The sequence below is a fragment of the Trifolium pratense genome, linkage group LG1 (genome assembly GCF_020283565.1).
Source record: "Trifolium pratense cultivar HEN17-A07 linkage group LG1, ARS_RC_1.1, whole genome shotgun sequence".
NCBI classification, from domain to species: domain Eukaryota; kingdom Viridiplantae; phylum Streptophyta; class Magnoliopsida; order Fabales; family Fabaceae; genus Trifolium; species Trifolium pratense.
In genome coordinates, this window is record NC_060059.1 from 5606704 (window position 1) to 5625426 (window position 18723).

At 32.6% G+C, this 18723-nt stretch overlaps 2 protein-coding genes across 3 annotated transcripts; one reads left to right on the forward strand and one right to left on the reverse strand.

Moving 5' to 3' along the window:
- Positions 1–5368: 5368 nt before the first annotated feature.
- Positions 5369–9122, forward strand: LOC123903074 (ATP sulfurylase 1, chloroplastic). The gene is made up of 5 exons (XM_045952947.1): positions 5369–6155; positions 7299–7704; positions 8100–8360; positions 8448–8534; positions 8679–9122. The coding sequence occupies exons 1-5, from the start codon at positions 5647–5649 to the stop codon at positions 8814–8816; spliced, it is 1401 nt and encodes a 466-aa protein (XP_045808903.1). The 5' UTR covers positions 5369–5646; the 3' UTR covers positions 8817–9122.
- Positions 9123–10993: 1871 nt separating this feature from the next.
- On the reverse strand, positions 10994–17653 carry LOC123899367 (mediator of RNA polymerase II transcription subunit 31-like). Of its 2 annotated transcripts, none has more exons than XM_045950479.1 (6): positions 17526–17653; positions 13879–13945; positions 12781–12878; positions 12253–12349; positions 11974–12052; positions 10994–11532 (listed from the first exon to the last, which is right to left on the reverse strand). In XM_045950479.1, the coding sequence occupies exons 2-6, from the start codon at positions 13926–13928 to the stop codon at positions 11260–11262; spliced, it is 597 nt and encodes a 198-aa protein (XP_045806435.1). In that variant the 5' UTR covers positions 13929–13945; positions 17526–17653; the 3' UTR covers positions 10994–11259. The 2 variants fall into 2 exon arrangements, with proteins under 2 accessions (XP_045806435.1, XP_045806442.1); XM_045950486.1 differs by lacking the exon at positions 17526–17653 and adding an exon at positions 17106–17155.
- Between the last annotated feature and the right edge of the window lie 1070 nt (positions 17654–18723).

Genomic DNA, 18723 nt, shown 5'->3' on the forward strand with positions numbered 1-18723 from the left:
GATATTACGAGTCTCTTTCACCGTGACTGTGTAGCCTTCGTCAGGTGTTGGTCTTCAAATCACCCCCTTCAAAAATATTAACTTGCAATAAAAAATTATCTGAAATAGTGCAACACGTACTCCCCCACCTGTTTCTCCTCCCAATCAAATAATCTTCGACACCACCTTCAGTGAAGATCCTTCACCCCTCCCTGTTAACTCGGACCCACCTCAACCTGTTAATTTCAACCACCGATACATTTTTATCAACAAAAAGGTCAAAAATATCTTTAAATCTAAAGTATAAAGAACCACCACCCAACCCAACGATTGAACCAAAAGATAATGTTCTCACTATCGATCTCCTACCGTCCTCATCGGCCTACTCCAAAAAAAAAATTAAATGTGAGTCAAAATTATATTAATTTTTTATTGGGATTAAAATATTTCTCAACACACAAAATGGAATATTGTGGAAAAAAAAAACTAATTTAAGCAAATATTCGAGTTTAATGGAAACAACAACTAAATAATTATGGTACAAAATTAAATTTTAGTGAAGATGCTAAAGTAAAAAATATATATTTGTGGGGCCAATATACACATTTTATATTATAGTTACGTCCTGCCTACAAATAATTAATTAGGACATCCTTATAAAAAAAAATTAATTAATTAAGCCCTCACATGCAAAACTTTGTTTGATTTTTGTACGGTAGAATTGAATTTCCAGATCGATTACACAGACAAAAAAAAATTGTATGGATGAATTACCAAATCATAAATTGGACAAAGAAGAGACAAAAATTTAAAAAAGATAATCCCCTATCTGAACTAGTTTTTGACCCAATGGTTTTAGACTACTACTTTTTGTACTAATAGTTTTAGACTTTTACGTCTCAAAATATAAGCAAAAATGAACTAAATAAACTTAATGTATTTGATTAAATATTTAGATTAAATACATTCATTTTTATTGACTAACTTTGACTTATATTTTAATTAAACGGAGGGAGTAGTTTAAACTTCTAAACATGTATATAAATTTACGCAAATTTACGATGTTAGAAAAACATTTGTTATTTTCATCCTTATTTTAAGGTGACTTAATAGAATTTCATAAACTATTTCACTAAACTTCTTCATATTCACTTCACATCACTTTTTCAAAAATATGTTAAGATAAATGTTTATTCTGCCACACTATCTTATAATAATTATTCAATTTGATCTTTATCATATCTTATATTCTACACGAAAGAGACCATTAAATTTTGGAGAATGTTAACATTGATAAACTGTGAAATATAAATAGTACATGTGTATAATTATTAACTCTTCTTCAAAAAAATAAAAGATCATGCATGACACTTTTGTTTAGTAGTCAATATTGCATGCTACATGAATCATGATGCATGCACTCTTAAAAAATATCAATACTACCAAAGACGGGGGAAATGTTGAATTCAAAATGAATAATATAAAAAAATAATATTCAAACACGAATTGAATTGGTTTGTTATCGAGGGAGAGTAGATATGGAAGTGTTTGTTTCTCACACAAACACTTTAAAAATGTTTATCAATTTATATGAATGAATGAATGAAGACGCAAGGAAGGGAATGTTCACTCACTTGTACTATAAATGTATAAAAAAATATGTTGACGAGCCATCAGGTGTTGAATTGAATGAGCAATTGGTCTTAGGTAACGGATGAGGTCACTTTTTCTTAGGATATTGTCTCTGTCGTCCAATGTTGCTTTTTGAATCTCAAATCAGGAACATTCGTGGTAACTTAAGTGTAACAAGGACATTCATATATTGCCAACAACGTGTGAAAATTTGAGGCATCGCTCTTTTACAACTATATTAAAACAAATGTATGCTCTTTTTGGTAAAAGATAATAGATACTTTAGTTTATAAGTTGGTCGATGGTGAACGAACTTATAGCGAATTATCTATAAGTAAGTTTTTAATTATATCAAAAAAGACTTTATGACTAGTTAAAAACTAACTTTTATAAATAAAAAAAATAAATAAAAAATAAAAAACTAACTTAACTATTAGAAATAGTACTTTTTTTTATTACATTCAACATTTCACAAAAAATAAATAAAAAATCCATTTGCGTTTAGATAGAATTATTTTGTAAAGTTTATTGGCAGCCACCACAGTGAAGATGCTTCCACTTTATTGGCTTATTTTGTTTCTTTTTGGCTGGGTGCTTTCACTTGTGTCGATTATGGATTGATAGAGGCATGCAAAACAGTACTAGTATTACCACTATTTTTTTTTATTTTTTTTTAACTGAATATTCTTTGATTATGAATTATTAAACCCTCAATAGCTTTTTATATTTAATGTTCATTTTTTTTTGACACATATTTAATGTTCATTTATTACGAATTATTTTGTGTTTATTTTTCGTGTAAGTTGTATCCTCTGTGGGTTACAACAAATACTAATTTATTTATTTTTAATTTTGTAACACTCAAATAGACAATAAAGTTTCTTTAAAAATTTTAACGCTATTATATGTTTGAATTCAAACTCTAAACCTTACTATTAAGTTATAAAATAGATAGAAGTGAAAGTGTTTTTTTTTATCATAATAAAAGTTATTTTAAAAAATTAGTTATAAAAACGATTTTTTAGAGAAGTTACTTAGATCAGATTTTCATTTGAAACAGTTTTATTTGAGATAGCATAAGTCTTTTCTAACTTAATTAAGATTCTGAGTTTGATCCCCAACTTGCACATGCAGTAGCGTTAAAACTCTTAAGGAGAGTTTATTGCCTATTTGAATCTTACGAGATTCGAAAAATTAATCTGTGCAGTTATGCGTAGAGGATATCTTATTTATGAAGAAAAAAAAAAGTGTAATTCAAGAGACGTTGAGCTGAAACATTCAAAATAAATTTTAAAAATAATAGTTAATGTACTTCTTCCTTCCCAAAACTTTGGTTTTTTTAGAGTCTTGCACGTGGATTAAGAAATAACAAAAATTGTTGAGTTAAGTAATTTTTACCCTTACTTTATTAAGAAATAGAAAATCCATTTAATGAATGCATTACTTTATGTAAGGGTATAAATAATAAAAAATCATTAATTGTGTCTTGGTTTCTTGAAAGGACCAAAATTTTGGGACAAAATTAAAAAGTTAAAAGGACTAAAAAAAATTTATTTTTTTATAAGCAGGACTAAATATTTGTGACGGAGGAAGTATAAAATAAAACAAGTATCTACAAAAATAATGTTTATGTTTGTGTGATATTTGGTGTCTCGGAAAGACAGTGTACTATTGATAATTTGTAGTACTATTATTTTACCTATCCCCTCTTAATAATTGGATTCTTGAGTGTTTTTTTGTGACAAAATTGGATTCTTGAGTTAGTGCTTGTTTTGTTATACTTCCTCCGTCCCAAAATATAAGCAAAAAGTGATCAACAAAAATTGATGAATTTGGTTTAAAATTTAGTCCAAATACATTCACTTTTGTTGACCCCTTTTTATTTATATTTTGGGACGAATGAAGTATATACTATACTATAATACTAGTTTAGTAGCCACTTGACTCTCATTTTATCCATTTTTTTCTGATAGTATATTTTACATGTTTTGAGTAACACAGTAGACAAATACAGTAATTATTAAATTTCAAGTATTGAGGTGTTTATCATTTTATTTTTTTTTAAAAATGGTTTATTACCACTGCTGCATATTAACAGATCTTTATTTGAATGTTTTTTACAGAAATAAATAAATAAATAAAATCACTTTTTCAACCTGTCAAAAAAGAATCATTATTCAATAAACCTAAGAATAAAAAAAGATAAAAACTGAATAAGGTACGCACGAGTGATCAACATTAACTCATAATGTAGAAAAAGTAATCAACAAAATGAATAAACAAATGAAAAATGAAACCAATAGTCGGTTGGTTCATTGGTGATTAATATTACACTTGATAGAGAGGATCACAGTTCAATTATAATTGTGATTGGGAGGGGATTAAAATGGCAGAACTGACCCCCAAACCAAATAAGACGACTCAGTGAGCCAAATACTGATGATGAAAAAAAATGAAAAATTTTAAATAATGTCTCAGAGACAATGATTTTTGAGAAACAAAAATGGTAATATAATTGTTAAGGACGTATTTATTATTTGTCTATGTATATGTTGAATTTTCAATGATTTAGTATTTCGTCTATGTATTAAAAAATGACGTATTTCCACCGAACCAGATTTAACTGGTGGTGAAAACAAAAACAAAAAAGAACTTATTTATTTCAAATTTTGAATCAAATTTTAAGATTTGTTGACCTACTTCTTTTTAGGACTGCAAGGTCTCCAATCACTATTATAAATAAAATTCTACTTTATTATATTTGTTAAATAATTGAAGTACTATATGATTTATATTATAGACCAAATACATTGATTGTTTGATAAATTAAATTTTATCGTTAAAGCTCTTAGAAGATTTTGTCGCTTATTTAGGTCTACAAAACTCGAAGGATTAGTCTCTGCAGTTGTGTCAGAAAATACCTGATTTTTAAAATAGAAAAAACTAAGTACTTCGGTTGTGTGCAGTCGGGCAATAGTGATTGCAATGCAGTCGGTCCAATGATCACCATGAGATTAAGATCGGATGATCTAAAATTTAAGCTCAAAATTTCTATTTATTATCAATTAAAATTTAATTATAAAATCTTGATTGTTTGATCTCGAAGAGTTCAATACACTTACTACATGCAGTCTGACCGCACTAAAACCAAATTTGTACCTTCTATATATCCTTAGTTATAAGTAATACTAAAGTAAAAGATAACTTTTCAAAAATTTTAAATTCATTAAATAATTAATGTATATGAACTATATTTTAACACTCTTATATATATATATATATATATATATATATATATATATATATATATATATATATATATTTTAAATTTTATTTTCTATTTGAAAAAAAATTGGTTTTTTTAAAAGTAAAAACTGTTAAAAAAATTGTTTTTTTGGTTTTGGTCCTTCATTAAATATTTTTTTTGGTTTTGGTCCTTCATTTGTCACGCCAGTATGCCACATGTCATGCCGTTAGCCACATCAGCATTTTTGAGAGGAGAGAGACGAAAACCAAAAGAAATTGAACATGCAGAAACTGTTTAAAAAAAAACATATAGGAGATAAAACCAAAAAACAGGAACATACAAGGTCCAATGTGATATTTAAGACATTTTTAAATGACAGACTTTTAAGGCGAAAAAGAGTAGTACTCCTATAAAACAAACAGTTTCAAAAACGGAAAGCATAGATTTACTGAGATCATGAAATAAGTGACCAAACAAATTGGGTAAAAAGCACATGTCCAGATACATCCCCCCCAAACCTCAAACATGTCTCTGTCAAAACAAACTCCACTATATATAATCACACAAACTCTTCTCCCTCAAAATACCTACGTTTCTGTCTTTCTGTCTAAGATCACTGTCATTCATATACACTAAACTTTTTTTAATAAAGTTTCCGTTTTTGTGCGTTTTTGAATGACCCTTTTACCCTCATTCATCCACTAGCAAAAACACCTTTTTAGTTTTATAAATCAAAACCACTTTCAATTCCAAACCCACCAAACACCAATTTTCATTCTAAGCCTTCAATGGCTTCCATGGCTACCCTTTTGTCCAAAACCCCTTTCCCTTCTCCTCACTCTTTGTCAAAATCCTTTGACACCCATTTTTCACCTTCCATCAGAGTCAACGTAGCAGTCAAAACCAAACCCAGAACCCATCGCAAACTCCGAGTTTCATCCGGTTTGATTGAACCGGATAGTGGAAAATTGGTGGAGCTTGTGGTTGAAGATTCAAAGAGAGATTTGAAAAAAGGTGAAGCTTTATCACTTCCAAGGATTAAGCTTTCAAGAATTGATATTGAATGGGTTCATGTACTTAGTGAAGGGTGGGCTACCCCACTTGGTGGTTTCATGAGAGAAAGAGAGTTCCTCCAAACGCTTCATTTCAATTCACTTAGACTCGATGATGGGTCTGTGGTGAATATGTCTGTTCCGATTGTTTTAGCCATTGATGATGCGCAGAAACATCGGATCGGTGATTCTAAAAAAGTTGCTCTTTTTGATTCAAAGGGTAACCCTGTTGCTATTCTCAAAGAGTAAGATACCATAACCCTTAGAATTAAATTATAGTTTAATAAAGTTCATAACTTTGTGATTTTTTCTTGTTATTGTTACTGTATGATAAAGTTCATAACTTCTTGCATTTGTAGGATTTAATTTTTAATTGATATGTAGTTCGATATTTTACACTGTCGATCAATCACAATCATTAGATTTTAATCATGTTTACCTCAAAAGTCATACAAAAGGTTATCTGTGATTGTTTGGTTGACAATGGAAAAACCTTTGCATCAAAATTAATCTGTTTCTTGTATCATATTGAAAGGAGGGGAAAGTGGAAGGGAGGTTTAAATATCTTCAATGATTACTGTTTCTATTTTTGCTTGATGAGAGATATGCTTTTGTAAATTGTATTCTTTTCAATATGCAAGTTTGCAGAGTTTACTTGGTCAATTATTGACAGTTGTTTCTTTTTAGTATGTGTGTGTTTTGATCAAGTTGTGTAATAGGAATTGGGGTGGGTTGGAGGTCATAGACGCAAAGTTTGGGATAGAATATGCTGAGTATTAGGTCATTTTCAGGACATGTTGTGTCCTAGTTTAATTCCTTCTCATTTTGTGTTCAAATGTTATGATTGGTTGGATTGTCATTTGTCAACAAGTCATATAATGCGTAATGATTTTGGGATGTGTTTCAACTTTCAATCTATTCTTGTTTGCTTATTTTTTATTTTATTTTTACTAATATTAATTAATTCAATCTAATTGATATTTAGTCATATCAGGTTCTGTTTATCAATGTTGATGGTTCTGATTTATAATAAGGAGCTTAGAATATGTCAAACATTATCTCATGATAAGGTCTTTGACCCACAAAAACCTCTTGACACCTTAGGGTCTATGACCAAGTAAATACAAATAAAAAGTATATCTTGTTTTCAACTTATTTCAATTGGGAAATTTAAGATAAGCTCAAGAAGACAATATTCTCACTGAATACTACTATTCTATAAAATATATTCAATATTCTCACTGAATTCTATGTTGAATGCATGGTGATATGTATAGTTGATTTATTTTGTTGACCTTTATATGTATAGTGATATCTATGTGTGATTTTCATTCTTTTAACTGTTCCATTTGTTTCCTATGGCTTATATTTTTCATTTGTTATTTCAGTATTGAAATTTATAAGCACCCTAAAGAAGAAAGGATAGCTCGTACTTGGGGAACAACTGCCCCTGGCCTACCTTATGTTGATCAAACTATAACTAATGCTGGAAATTGGCTGATTGGTGGTGACCTAGAGGTTATAGAACCCATCAAGTATCATGATGGACTTGATCATTTCCGTCTGTCCCCTTCACAGCTCCGTGATGAATTCACAAGGCGCAATGCAGATGCTGTGTTTGCATTTCAGCTCAGGAATCCTGTCCACAATGGTCATGCTTTGTTAATGACTGATACCCGCAAGCGTCTTCTTGATATGGGTTACAAGAATCCAATCCTCTTGCTTCATCCACTTGGAGGCTATACCAAAGCTGATGATGTCCCACTTGATTGGCGAATGAAACAACATGAGAAGGTATGTCTACTATAAATCAATGATGTGACAGATGAGTCTCACTGTTTGAAGCTATGACACTTCTTTGTTTCTTTTTGTGTTTGATTGTCATCCCATGATTTCTTGCTTTTCCAAAGATACATGTGTCCCTCTAATCAGTGTTGTTAAATAGCGGCTAGAATTTGAACAAATCACTATTGTTTTGTGATGTGCTACTTAGTACAAAATTTTGTCAAATTTTGAACAAAACCATTATTTTCTGTGGTTGTGATTGACAACACTGCTACTAATTTATATAGTTCTACTATGTCCTAACGGTAGTTGACTAAGAAAAATAATTTACTTCCCTACTAAGAAAATCAGTTAGAGCTGCACCATATTGAAAATTTCACTTATATCTTTTGATCTTTCTTTAGGTACTCGAGGATGGTGTTCTTGATCCAGAGACAACAGTGGTATCCATATTCCCATCTCCCATGCATTATGCTGGACCAACTGAGGTGCAGTGGCATGCAAAGGCTAGGATCAATGCAGGAGCTAACTTCTACATTGTCGGCCGTGACCCTGCAGGCATGGGCCATCCAGTTGAGAAGAGAGATCTATATGACGCTGACCATGGAAAGAAAGTATTGAGCATGGCACCTGGACTGGAGCGCCTAAACATTCTTCCATTCAAGGTAATTGATGAATCTCTATTCTCACTAATAATTACATTGAGGCTCAATTCTTAGGCGTTTTTAGTAATTTTTTTCATTCATTTTCAGGTTGCTGCATATGACAAGACTCAGGGTAAAATGGCATTCTTTGATCCATCAAGACCTCAGGACTTCATCTTCATATCAGGCACAAAGGTATGTTATTTTGTGATTATGGAACTTAAGGTTTTGTTCTAATAAACTATGAAATCATTGAACATAGACATGGCACTGACGCTGACATGTCGACACAAGTTCTCTATATGTAGTATCTTAACAAATGTCACTTGCAATTTACAGATGCGCACACTCGCTAGGAACAAAGAAAGTCCTCCGGATGGATTTATGTGCCCTGGTGGCTGGAAAGTGCTAGTTGACTACTATGATAGTTTAGCACTATCAAGCAATGGCAAAGTTCCGGAACCTGTTCCGGTCTAGTGTTAGTGTTGTATTTTAATGTATAACCGATTGGGAGAAACCTTAAGCTTATTATTATGCATACTCCTGCTAGGACACTGATTTCACAAAGATCCTCTATGGCACAATCCTTTTAATAAATTGAAAAGTTTGGGATGGCATTTGCATAGAGACACATTGCCTCTGTAAGTATGGCTTGCAGTGTTGCCTCTTGCAGTTATAGTGCCACTTCTTTGTAATATAATAGATTGTGGTTTGCAAAGGATTTGGTTTGGTTTGAGTGTTTACATTCACTGCATTTTATACTATTATTGTTTTCAACATGAATTCAATCTTGTGGTGCAATGCTTATCATATTAAGGTAGACATATTATTAAAATTTAAGTGAAAAGATTTAAATATAATAATTTCTTTTACATTTTCAAGTAAAATATCCATACATTAGCGTATAAAAATCAAATTTATTTGGTATAAAATGTACTCTAAATTGTTTATGTGAACAAAGCTCGGTTGATAGGGACATCATATTATATATGTAAGTGTTGAGATTCGAATTCGAGATTCTCCACTTATTTATCTCGAGGAGTGAAACTTTAGCCAATAGACTATTTGACCAAAGAAAAATATGTATTCTCAATTTACAAACGTGGGGCTGTGTTCTTCATTCCATCAGCTACAAACAAGTTTTTAATTTGAATCGGACAAGACTCATAGAATATGGTGTTGTAATCCAAGGAGGAACATACTCTAAACCAACCTTCACCCCCGGAGCTCAGCTACAAAAGTGTTGTAAATTCCTAAATGTTTAGCAAAACCACCAAGCCTATGCCCTCTGTCACGCGCTATTCCACCACTCCCAGATATCCTACCATCTTCACTCGCTCCAACCCTCTAACGGTGACTTCCATCCAATTATACTAACCACCCGCGGTTGCTGTGTAAATATTCTGTTAGCAGAATACGCATGATAATAATCATGCACACGTTATGCACAGGCCGAGAAAAATTCTCATCATGATGTTCCTTGTTTCGTTGCATCCAAACACAATGACAAGCTACAACACAAAAGTCCTTCCATCTAACTTCATTCAACCACTTTATATCACCACACCATTCATGTTGAACGCTAGCCACTGTTGAAGATCTCATGTAAGACAAACACTATTGTTCAACTGTGATATAATACATGAGTAATGAGTTTGGCATATCACACTCTACATGAATGAAACTCGTGTATTATATCACACTCTACAAGGTAAAGTTGCTGAAAACAAATGACATATGAACTGCAACAGAATATGGTCATTTGGCATACCCCCAACATTAATTAATTTAACACTTGTTTATAAGAAGATATCGGTTGAAATGTTCATTCAATAATCTTTTTTGACTATATATTCATTCAATAATTATGACTAGAAACATGTGTCATAATAAGAAGTTCACATGAGGAGCTAAGGAATATGAATTGGTTCTTTTAACAATCTACAAATAATAATAGAATATGAACTTCAAATTATTGGCTTAACCGTAAATTCCTCAACAGATTCAACTGGTTAGATCAAAGTCTTCATAAATCAAGGGAAATGGGATAAAGTTCAACCAGTAATGAATATACTCCTATCACTAAGAATAAGACCTAATTTGAGTGATATTTTGTAGTAATGTGTTAACAACCTAAGATGACAATGATGTGTCACTCTTTTAGTAATTGGACAACATTAACAATTTAGCTGAATTTCTAATCTTCAATGGATTGTTGTGTCATCTAAGATTATTGTCTCACCATAAAGTGCCATCCACCTTAACTCAAATGTTTTAACAATTACACAAAGTCATAAAGAATCAAAACCAAATTTCATTGATTTAAAATTACTAAATTATAATGTACAAGGCCTTGTTTTAACTTTTAAGTAATTGAAGCTATAGTGAAAAAAGTCACCAGTTTTTCAAACTAAGGATACCAAAATACACTAGTCTTATTATTCTACACAATCTGAGTGGTAATTCGGCTATAAACAATATTTAATTTTCCCTGAAATGTCCTACTTAGCTCGTCGCGACAATCAAATGCACACCTCAAAGGTCCATACTAATAGTGGTCGGATCATTTTCATCAAAATCCGTAAGCCAAAGCTTCTACTGATTTGTATCAGTCATCATCCTTTCATCATTTGTTACATAAGGAACTATTTCAGTCAGAGGAAACAATCAAAAGAAAATTTGAAATTTTTGAAATCATTTTACAATTCATTTCGACAAAACATAACAAGTTTCAACCGACTGCATATGTAATTTCATTTGGCATTGGAATCCAACTGAAAATAAATTACGATAAAGTAATAACAAGAATAACCTTGTTTCATGAAATGTACCAAAAAAAAAAACTTTGTTTCATGAAAACTTTTGTCTTATCATCATCATCATAACTCTCCCAGCTATGAAGGAAGAAAGTATACATCACTCACTTTCTTTTCCTTCTATCAACCGTAGGATTCCTTGTGTCATTTTTTGCAACAGAACCATATGGCATCGGAGAAGGAGCTTGAGTAGAAGATGTTGTCGCAGCAACATTTGTAGCAGGTGGTGGCGGTGGCAGTGCAGGCACAGGTGGTTGGGGTTGAGTTGAAGCAGGAAGTGCAGCAGTAGGTTCTGGAAGTGGTTTTGGTAAAATGTGTTTTAGCCGATTATTCCGATAGTTCTTCCAGAAATAGAACTGCTGTCTATGCGCCAATTCCTAAAATAAAATAGAAAAAAAAAAAATCAATCTAAGAAACACAAGGCAAAGCAAAACTTAATCTTATTTACTTCAAGGACGTGAAATGCAAATAATCTGGCTTGATTAAACTATGTGCATAATCAAAAGTAAACAGATAATCTATTAGTGACATAAGATAGATACAGCAAGCAGGAACCAAACCAATTCTTATCAATACCTACACCACATCACAAATACAACAATAGACTACAGATTTCCCTACAAAGAGATTATTTAAGTAAAATGACACGGCATCTATATCTACCTTTGTCTCAATTCATACAGTTTAAAACCAAGTTTGTTATGAAAGATTACCATTAAAAAATGATAGAGAATAGTTTAACATATCACATGACCACTCTAATATGAAATCCATGAGAAATCATGATTTTGTAAAAGGGTAGAAATAACACTATTTACCTTATTGGTAGGATGTGCCATTGCATTGCGAAAATTTGCATTCTGAAGAAGCTCGAGAAAATAGAGGCAGTGAGGATACCTAGCATTCGTAGAAAATGAGCAACTAAATCAGAAAGCAACCCATTTGTACAAAGCATCACTAGAATAAAAATGACAGAACTGCTTCAAAAAAAATTGTTGCACTGTGTAAAATTCTTAATAGAGTTTCCCTATTGGCGCCCTTAAACAACATAATCCCTTTCCCTACCTTCAGTGGGACAATAGAAAGATAATACTTACATAATAAACTTGATATATTCAGGACGTTGCCAGTACTGAAGATACTTTAAGTACCCAATGAATGCTTCATCCTCAAAATATCGGTTCTGAGCCAAATCTGTTCAAAAGTTTAACCAAAATATTAGAAAAGGAACAAAACAAAAAACTATCATACTAATTCACACACCAAGTAATGACGAAGCATTCCATTTTAATTTTGTCAAAAAAGGGGAATTTCATTAAGATGAAGAGAAATTACAATGTGTTTCGAGGGAAGGAATCTTCCTCAATATATTTGTCAAGGAAAACCCTCTTAAACAGGCCATATGTTTGAAATTAAATAGCAGCCAACACCTAATCTAGTCCTGAATAATCTGTTGTATCAAAGAATACCTATTATTCCCAACTCCAACATCCCTTTTCACAATTTATTCCTTGTTTTCTAACTAAACAAATTATTTCTCATACAAAATGCAACAGCCACATATGTAGCTATTACTTAATGAAGCTGAAACTCTTAAAAACATATTGATAAAATGAAAATCATACAGTGGATGTAGGTAGGATTAGCAAGGCATTGAACAAATTCCAGTTCAAGCAAAAACCGCTGCCGCCCATCATCCGGATCCTTGTATACATTCTTTGGCCTAAAGAAAAAGAAAAAACAACCATCAGCCCTTAAGCATAGCTCAACAGGTCCAACTGAACCCAAAAATTGCACTTTTTTTAATGAAGAAATTGATTGATGCAGACAAAATTAGAGTTTGTGTATACGGAAACCCTTGAAAAGGGAACAAGCTTCACACTGAACACAACAAAAATACTATTAGTTATTGCCAATTTCTGTAAGTTGGTTAGAGAGCTTTCTATGAACAACCAATCAGACCTGGTTGGCTTACACTCATAACGTTTCTAGCATAAAATGCCTCTCTTATCTTTTTGTACCATAAATTAAATTTTGAAATGAATACCTGATAAGCCCATTATAACGAAAGTCAATCACAAAAGGGGAGCAAAAGAGTTGTCTCAACCCAACCCGAGGAGAATAAATGGCCAGAAAGTGTGAGAGAAAGTTTGATTTTCAGAACTCATTATAATTGGTTGAATTATTACAATGATACTAATTGTATTTATAACAGATACAGAGTGTAACAAACTCTAACTAACTTGAAGCTTGTAGCACTAGCTACTAACTCTTAACTAACTAGAAGCTTCCAATAAAAGCTATTAATTAACAATAGAGAAAGTCAGCTGTCATAAGACAGCTGTAACAACTAAGCTAACAGAGGCTGGACTCAAGGCCCAATACATACACTATCTCTAACACTTTTCCATCGCCATTTGTCCCTTCTGTTATTCCTCCTCTAACTGTTTTCACCCACAACAACTTCTGTTGTTCCCCTTGATACTTCTCTTTTCTTTCTTGTATAAACTTGGAGGCCTACTCTATTTGGCCCCTTACTCTCCTTGGGTTGGGTTGAGCTAGCAGACCCACCCCCTTGCTCACTTTTCCCCTTTGCTCCCCTTCTATGATAGACTTTTGTTTTATTGGGCCTATCAATACCAAACACAACCTTACAAAATGTGGCCATGATAATGTGATATTCAAAAGGCAGCAAGATTAAAAAAGATTAAAATTATGCTTACGGTGATGGTGGCGTATCAGTTGGACTTTCACTTTCAGCTTTAGAGGCCATGGAATCAGAATCCTCAACTACAAGAACAAAAAAACACAATTAATAAAACATCATTAGCAGGGTTAGAATTTGAAACTTCAATATTACCCAAATCGCCTTTTATTATTGATTTAAAAGTTAGACCAACCCACCAAAACAGAGCACCAATTCTATGAACTAAGATGGTATGGAGATGTATGAATGTTATAATTACAAGCAAAGTTGCCTGAGACACATCATCAAAGAAATCAAGACAACAAACGACCGAGTCATTGGTTGAACAGGTATATATTAAAAAATTCAATACATGATTAGACACAAGTCAGAATTCCATTTCGGAGCAAAATCAATTCAAAACCCAAAGTGCAAAACTTTATATGCATAGTCATAGGAAGCGTTTTGGAGTAAAATCAATTTCCAATCAAAAGAAGCGTTTTGGCTTAAAATCAATTGCACCAGGCTTCCCTTTCTAAACTGCATAAAGTTGCCAAAGAACGAAAGGAAACATGAAATTATTATGTGCGGCCCTGCTACTTGTAAAACACTAAAAATGATAACAGTGAAACATGTTATCGTGTGTCAAGGCATGGAATTAGATATTAAAAGGGTTTCCATGGCATCAAATACAAGATGAAAAACGAGTAACATGAATACAGGTGCAATCTCTTGTCCATTAATATTAATTCAACCAGTAAAAGTACATTAGTAGACCCTTGAAACCATATTACTTAGTGAAGCATAAGTGAAAGAACATACACAACGCTAGCTGTGATTGTATCCCCAATTTCTAATTGTTTACCTAAGAAATCAGATTTCAAATTTATAAAAATAAGTGGTTCTCATTTTCACGTTAGATTTGAAGATTGGTGTTGTGCTGCATTCCTATTTTCACGTTGACACAAACTACTAAATCCAAATGCTATTTCCAGTGCACACCACTTCCAGTTTAATATAACACCTATAGGAAACCCACATTTTCTACGCATCAATCCATTGCTGTGACCAATGTAGTCAAACACAAGATCTTAAGTAGGCTCGGTAGGCCGATGAAAGATCGTAACACGACTCGTAAAAAACATAAAAATTAAAATATATGAACAAAATAACCTATAACCGTAAGTGTAGTTAAACCTCTTTTGAACGTATCCTTGAGTGCTATCTCCCCTACACTTTGACTCTTTCCATTGGAATTAGGAGCAACCTCAACTTCATCAACATGACCTTCGATATCAATACACTTCTTTTTCAGCATCTTTTTTCGTAAGCCCTTCATAAAAATAACATCCTCCATATTTTCCTTGACATCATCTGGAACATACTTACAACGCTTAATATCTCTACTGGTTCCGGCCAAATGATGCTTCAATCGATGAGCACCGCCTGTAAAATCTCTTTGACAGTAATTACAGATCACTCTTGTTGTAGCTTCATCAATCAAAACACCATGTTTCCATGCCGGATCAGTCTTCATTCCACGACCATTTTTTGCAACGTTTGCAACCCCAACTGAGGCAGAAGCTACAGTTGATTGAACATTCCGAGGACGAGTACCTGAAGCCATTACTATGTCGCCGGAATCAGTGGCGGACGTCGTCGCCGGTAAAGGAATGAGAGGAAAGGAGAAATGAGGCGATTAGGGTTTCTGAGAAAGGAAACGAGATCTCAACGTTTTAACAAGAGTAGGGTTTTAAGTTTTAACATAACCCAACCCGACCCAGTTAAAAGGCCCAGAAAAATGGGTCACGCAAAAACAACCCATTGTAAGAGTTATTTCCAAAATATATAAACTTGTTGTAACTGTTTATAACTATTAATATTCAGAATTATATCAGTGTTATTGAATGTGTTCTAGTGGTTGAGCAATGAATGGGGCGACATGCATGTGCATGGTTCGATTCCCACATTTTGCTGTTTTTGCATTTTATTTGTTGAATTGATTTGAATTATTAAAATTCAAATTTTTAGCAAAACTGTAACTGCAAGGAACCAAACACGCGTCCTTTGGTTACCAGCAAGTGATATACATGCCAAAACACTAGGAGAGCAGTTATGGATTTATTTCAAACTGAAAACATCAATAACCGTTCTGAAGAGAAGTTTCTTTTCCTTAAGTAATAGTCATTTCTCTATAAATAGAGAAACATGGAAACAGGAAGGATACGAAAAACTGAAATAACTTAGTCAATTCCTCTCCCATTTACAATACTCTAAATCATCTTTCTTTTCATTAATGCATGAATGAATTGAAAGAATAATCTTTCTGTAAACTATTATCAAAGATAAGCTTGTTGTGTTAGTGCAAATCACTACAAGGTGATCAAAGTATCCTGCAGGGTATTCGCCGTACATCTCAATTGCATCCAATACACATTATTAGTGGGGGCAAATAGAACCTAAAGGTTAGTGTGAAAACACGCTTTGAATCTTTATGTGCATCCATCATCGACATCTTCTTTGTTCAAGTGTTGCAGTATCTTCCCCAACAAAAATCTCCAACACCCAGCACGATCTTGCCCATGAAACTCATTCCAGCAATCTTCACGGAATCAGAGCATGTTTCCATGGCTGGGGGATCGGAAGATTACGACCCAGTACGCGATCTTGACTACATTGGTTGTGACTCTCATTCCCCCTAAAGTGACAGGGCTTTATTCTAGGAGCTAAAACGACAAGAATCGACCCTAATAAAAAATGTCAACGGTAATTTATAATAATTAAATTGATTTTCTATCTTTGATACTGAGAATCTGCACAAAACTTCCACTTCTTCCGGGAAAATCACTTGCAATTAATTGAATTTGCACGAAATATTGGGAGGAGCGGTAAGTACTAACTAAAATACTAAAATTGAAATTCATAAAAGTCGTATATAGCATGTGTTTGTTTTCGCGGTGAAAACAAAGAAAGCGCGCGCTTAGACTAACACTATAATTTGTAGCTTCATGGAATTCCCGGCAGATATGCCTCGGGACGTGATATTTTGAATTCCAAACGCTAATCCAAACATAGACATAATCTTATCAAATATTTCAAAATAACATCAATTAAATGCATAAATTTTCTTATGTTTAACCATTGTATCACTCCTAAAAAAACACACAAATCAGTTGCTAATAACACAAAGCACCAAACTGTAAACCAAACAATTTTAAGCATCAAACTCTGTGTCCTGGAGCAAAAAAAAAAAAAAGAACACACCTGACCCCTTCCACTGAAACTAAACAGCTGATAGTGACCAAAAATTAAACCAAATCTGAAAGGAAAGTAATAAACTTTGTCTGATGAGTTTACTCATTAGCAGACATTAATTCATCAGTTCAATATATTTATTTGCATGCTTCACAAATTGAATGTACAATCTAGTTCAAGAGGAAAGAACAAACAGTAAACCCTTGACATTACTTACATAAAACGCAATAGTTACACGTTTGACCGAAAAAAAGAACCAAAATTGCAGGCCAGTTATAAACCCTTGAAACAAAATTTCTAGGGTTGAAGGAAGAAGTTTTGTATGAATTGCAAACAAACACATAGTGAGAGAAAGGTTGTTGAAGGAAAATTTAACATTACAAAAGATACAAAGTAGTAAAAGCAACAGCGTGTGTAGTAGTGATGTACCTGTGTTTGAAGAGGCGGTGGAAACCGGAAACTGGAAACTGGAAACTGGAGAACGGAGATGGCACTAATTTGTCGAGACGAGTCCAACCCGCTTTCAATTCTCTCTATTCTAAATATTTCTTTTTTTCTATTTTCCTCTCAAACGTAAGATTAATCTGACGGCAGGAACAGGAGACAGCGCGGCAGGATACAAAATGCACTCCTGGATCCGAATCCGATACAACTATATAAACCGCTAGTTTTAGGGGGGTGTATGTATAGGATCCTTTTTGGCTATGTCTTTTGTGATGTATAAGTTGTAAAAAAACATTTTAAGAAAAATTGAAAATCATTTTATAAAGTCAAGTTGTGGAATTTAAACTCGATATCTTTGATTAAAAAAGAGTCATGCAAATGTAGCTCAGTTGATAGCTGCTATAAATATTGTTAAAGTCAAGTAGTATAGTAGCTAGAAATTTTATCTTTAAAGTAGATAAGTGAGATGACCGGAGTTTGAACTCGAGTCATCTGCATATATAATGCAATGTCGCTGTCAACTGAGATAAACTCACCTGATGAAAAAAATCTATTGATGATCAAATTAAAAACATTTAATTTGAATTATATTTGGCTTCTATTGAGATTTTCTTTGACAAATTATGATCCTATTAAATATCAAACTGAAATATTAAAAAAATAAAATATATGGACATAAATATTAAAAATAGCCAAGGCATAATTTTTTTAAAAAAAATTGCTGAAATATTAGGTGTGCTCTACAATGAGTATTTTAAAATAATATTATCATATCATATAACTAAAATAGTACTAAATCTTGTCAAAAAAATTTCTTTCATATCATTTCTAATTTCATATAATTTCTAATTTGTAAATATTATAGATAATAAACTATCATGTGTGTCAATTGGGGGAGAGGATTCTCTCCAATATATTATTATGTCCTGTAAAATCTCAGCCTCATATTGTATTATTACTGCAATTTTAATTTTTCTTATTTGAAAAATGAATTATTGGATTTGGAACTGAACCTCCCGCAATTAAAATTTCACGGGAGATGATCCAATCCCGTCAATTTGACTTAAAAAACGTGATGAATATAAATCAAAATATTTTAGAAAGATTTTTTGGCGACACCACACTGATACTCAACCTAATTCACTCAGACTTCCACTAGCACACTAGTTGGAAATTTAACAGA

Bases quoted from the DNA above. Each gene is read 5' to 3' on its own strand.
- LOC123903074 (XM_045952947.1), top strand. From the start codon at position 5,647: ATGGCTTCCATGGCTACCCTTTTGTCCAAAACCCCTTTCCCTTCTCCT. The intron at 6,156-7,298 runs GTAAGATACCAT...TTGTTATTTCAG, and splicing joins CCTGTTGCTATTCTCAAAGA to TATTGAAATTTATAAGCACC. The intron at 8,361-8,447 runs GTAATTGATGAA...ATTCATTTTCAG, and splicing joins TAAACATTCTTCCATTCAAG to GTTGCTGCATATGACAAGAC.
- LOC123899367 (XM_045950479.1), bottom strand. From the start codon at position 13,928: ATGGCCTCTAAAGCTGAAAGTGAAAGTCCAACTGATACGCCACCATCA. The intron at 12,879-13,878 runs GTAAGCATAATT...CTTTTTCTTTAG, and splicing joins ACTGATACGCCACCATCACC to GCCAAAGAATGTATACAAGG. The intron at 12,053-12,252 runs GTAAGTATTATC...TACGAATGCTAG, and splicing joins GAATATATCAAGTTTATTAT to GTATCCTCACTGCCTCTATT.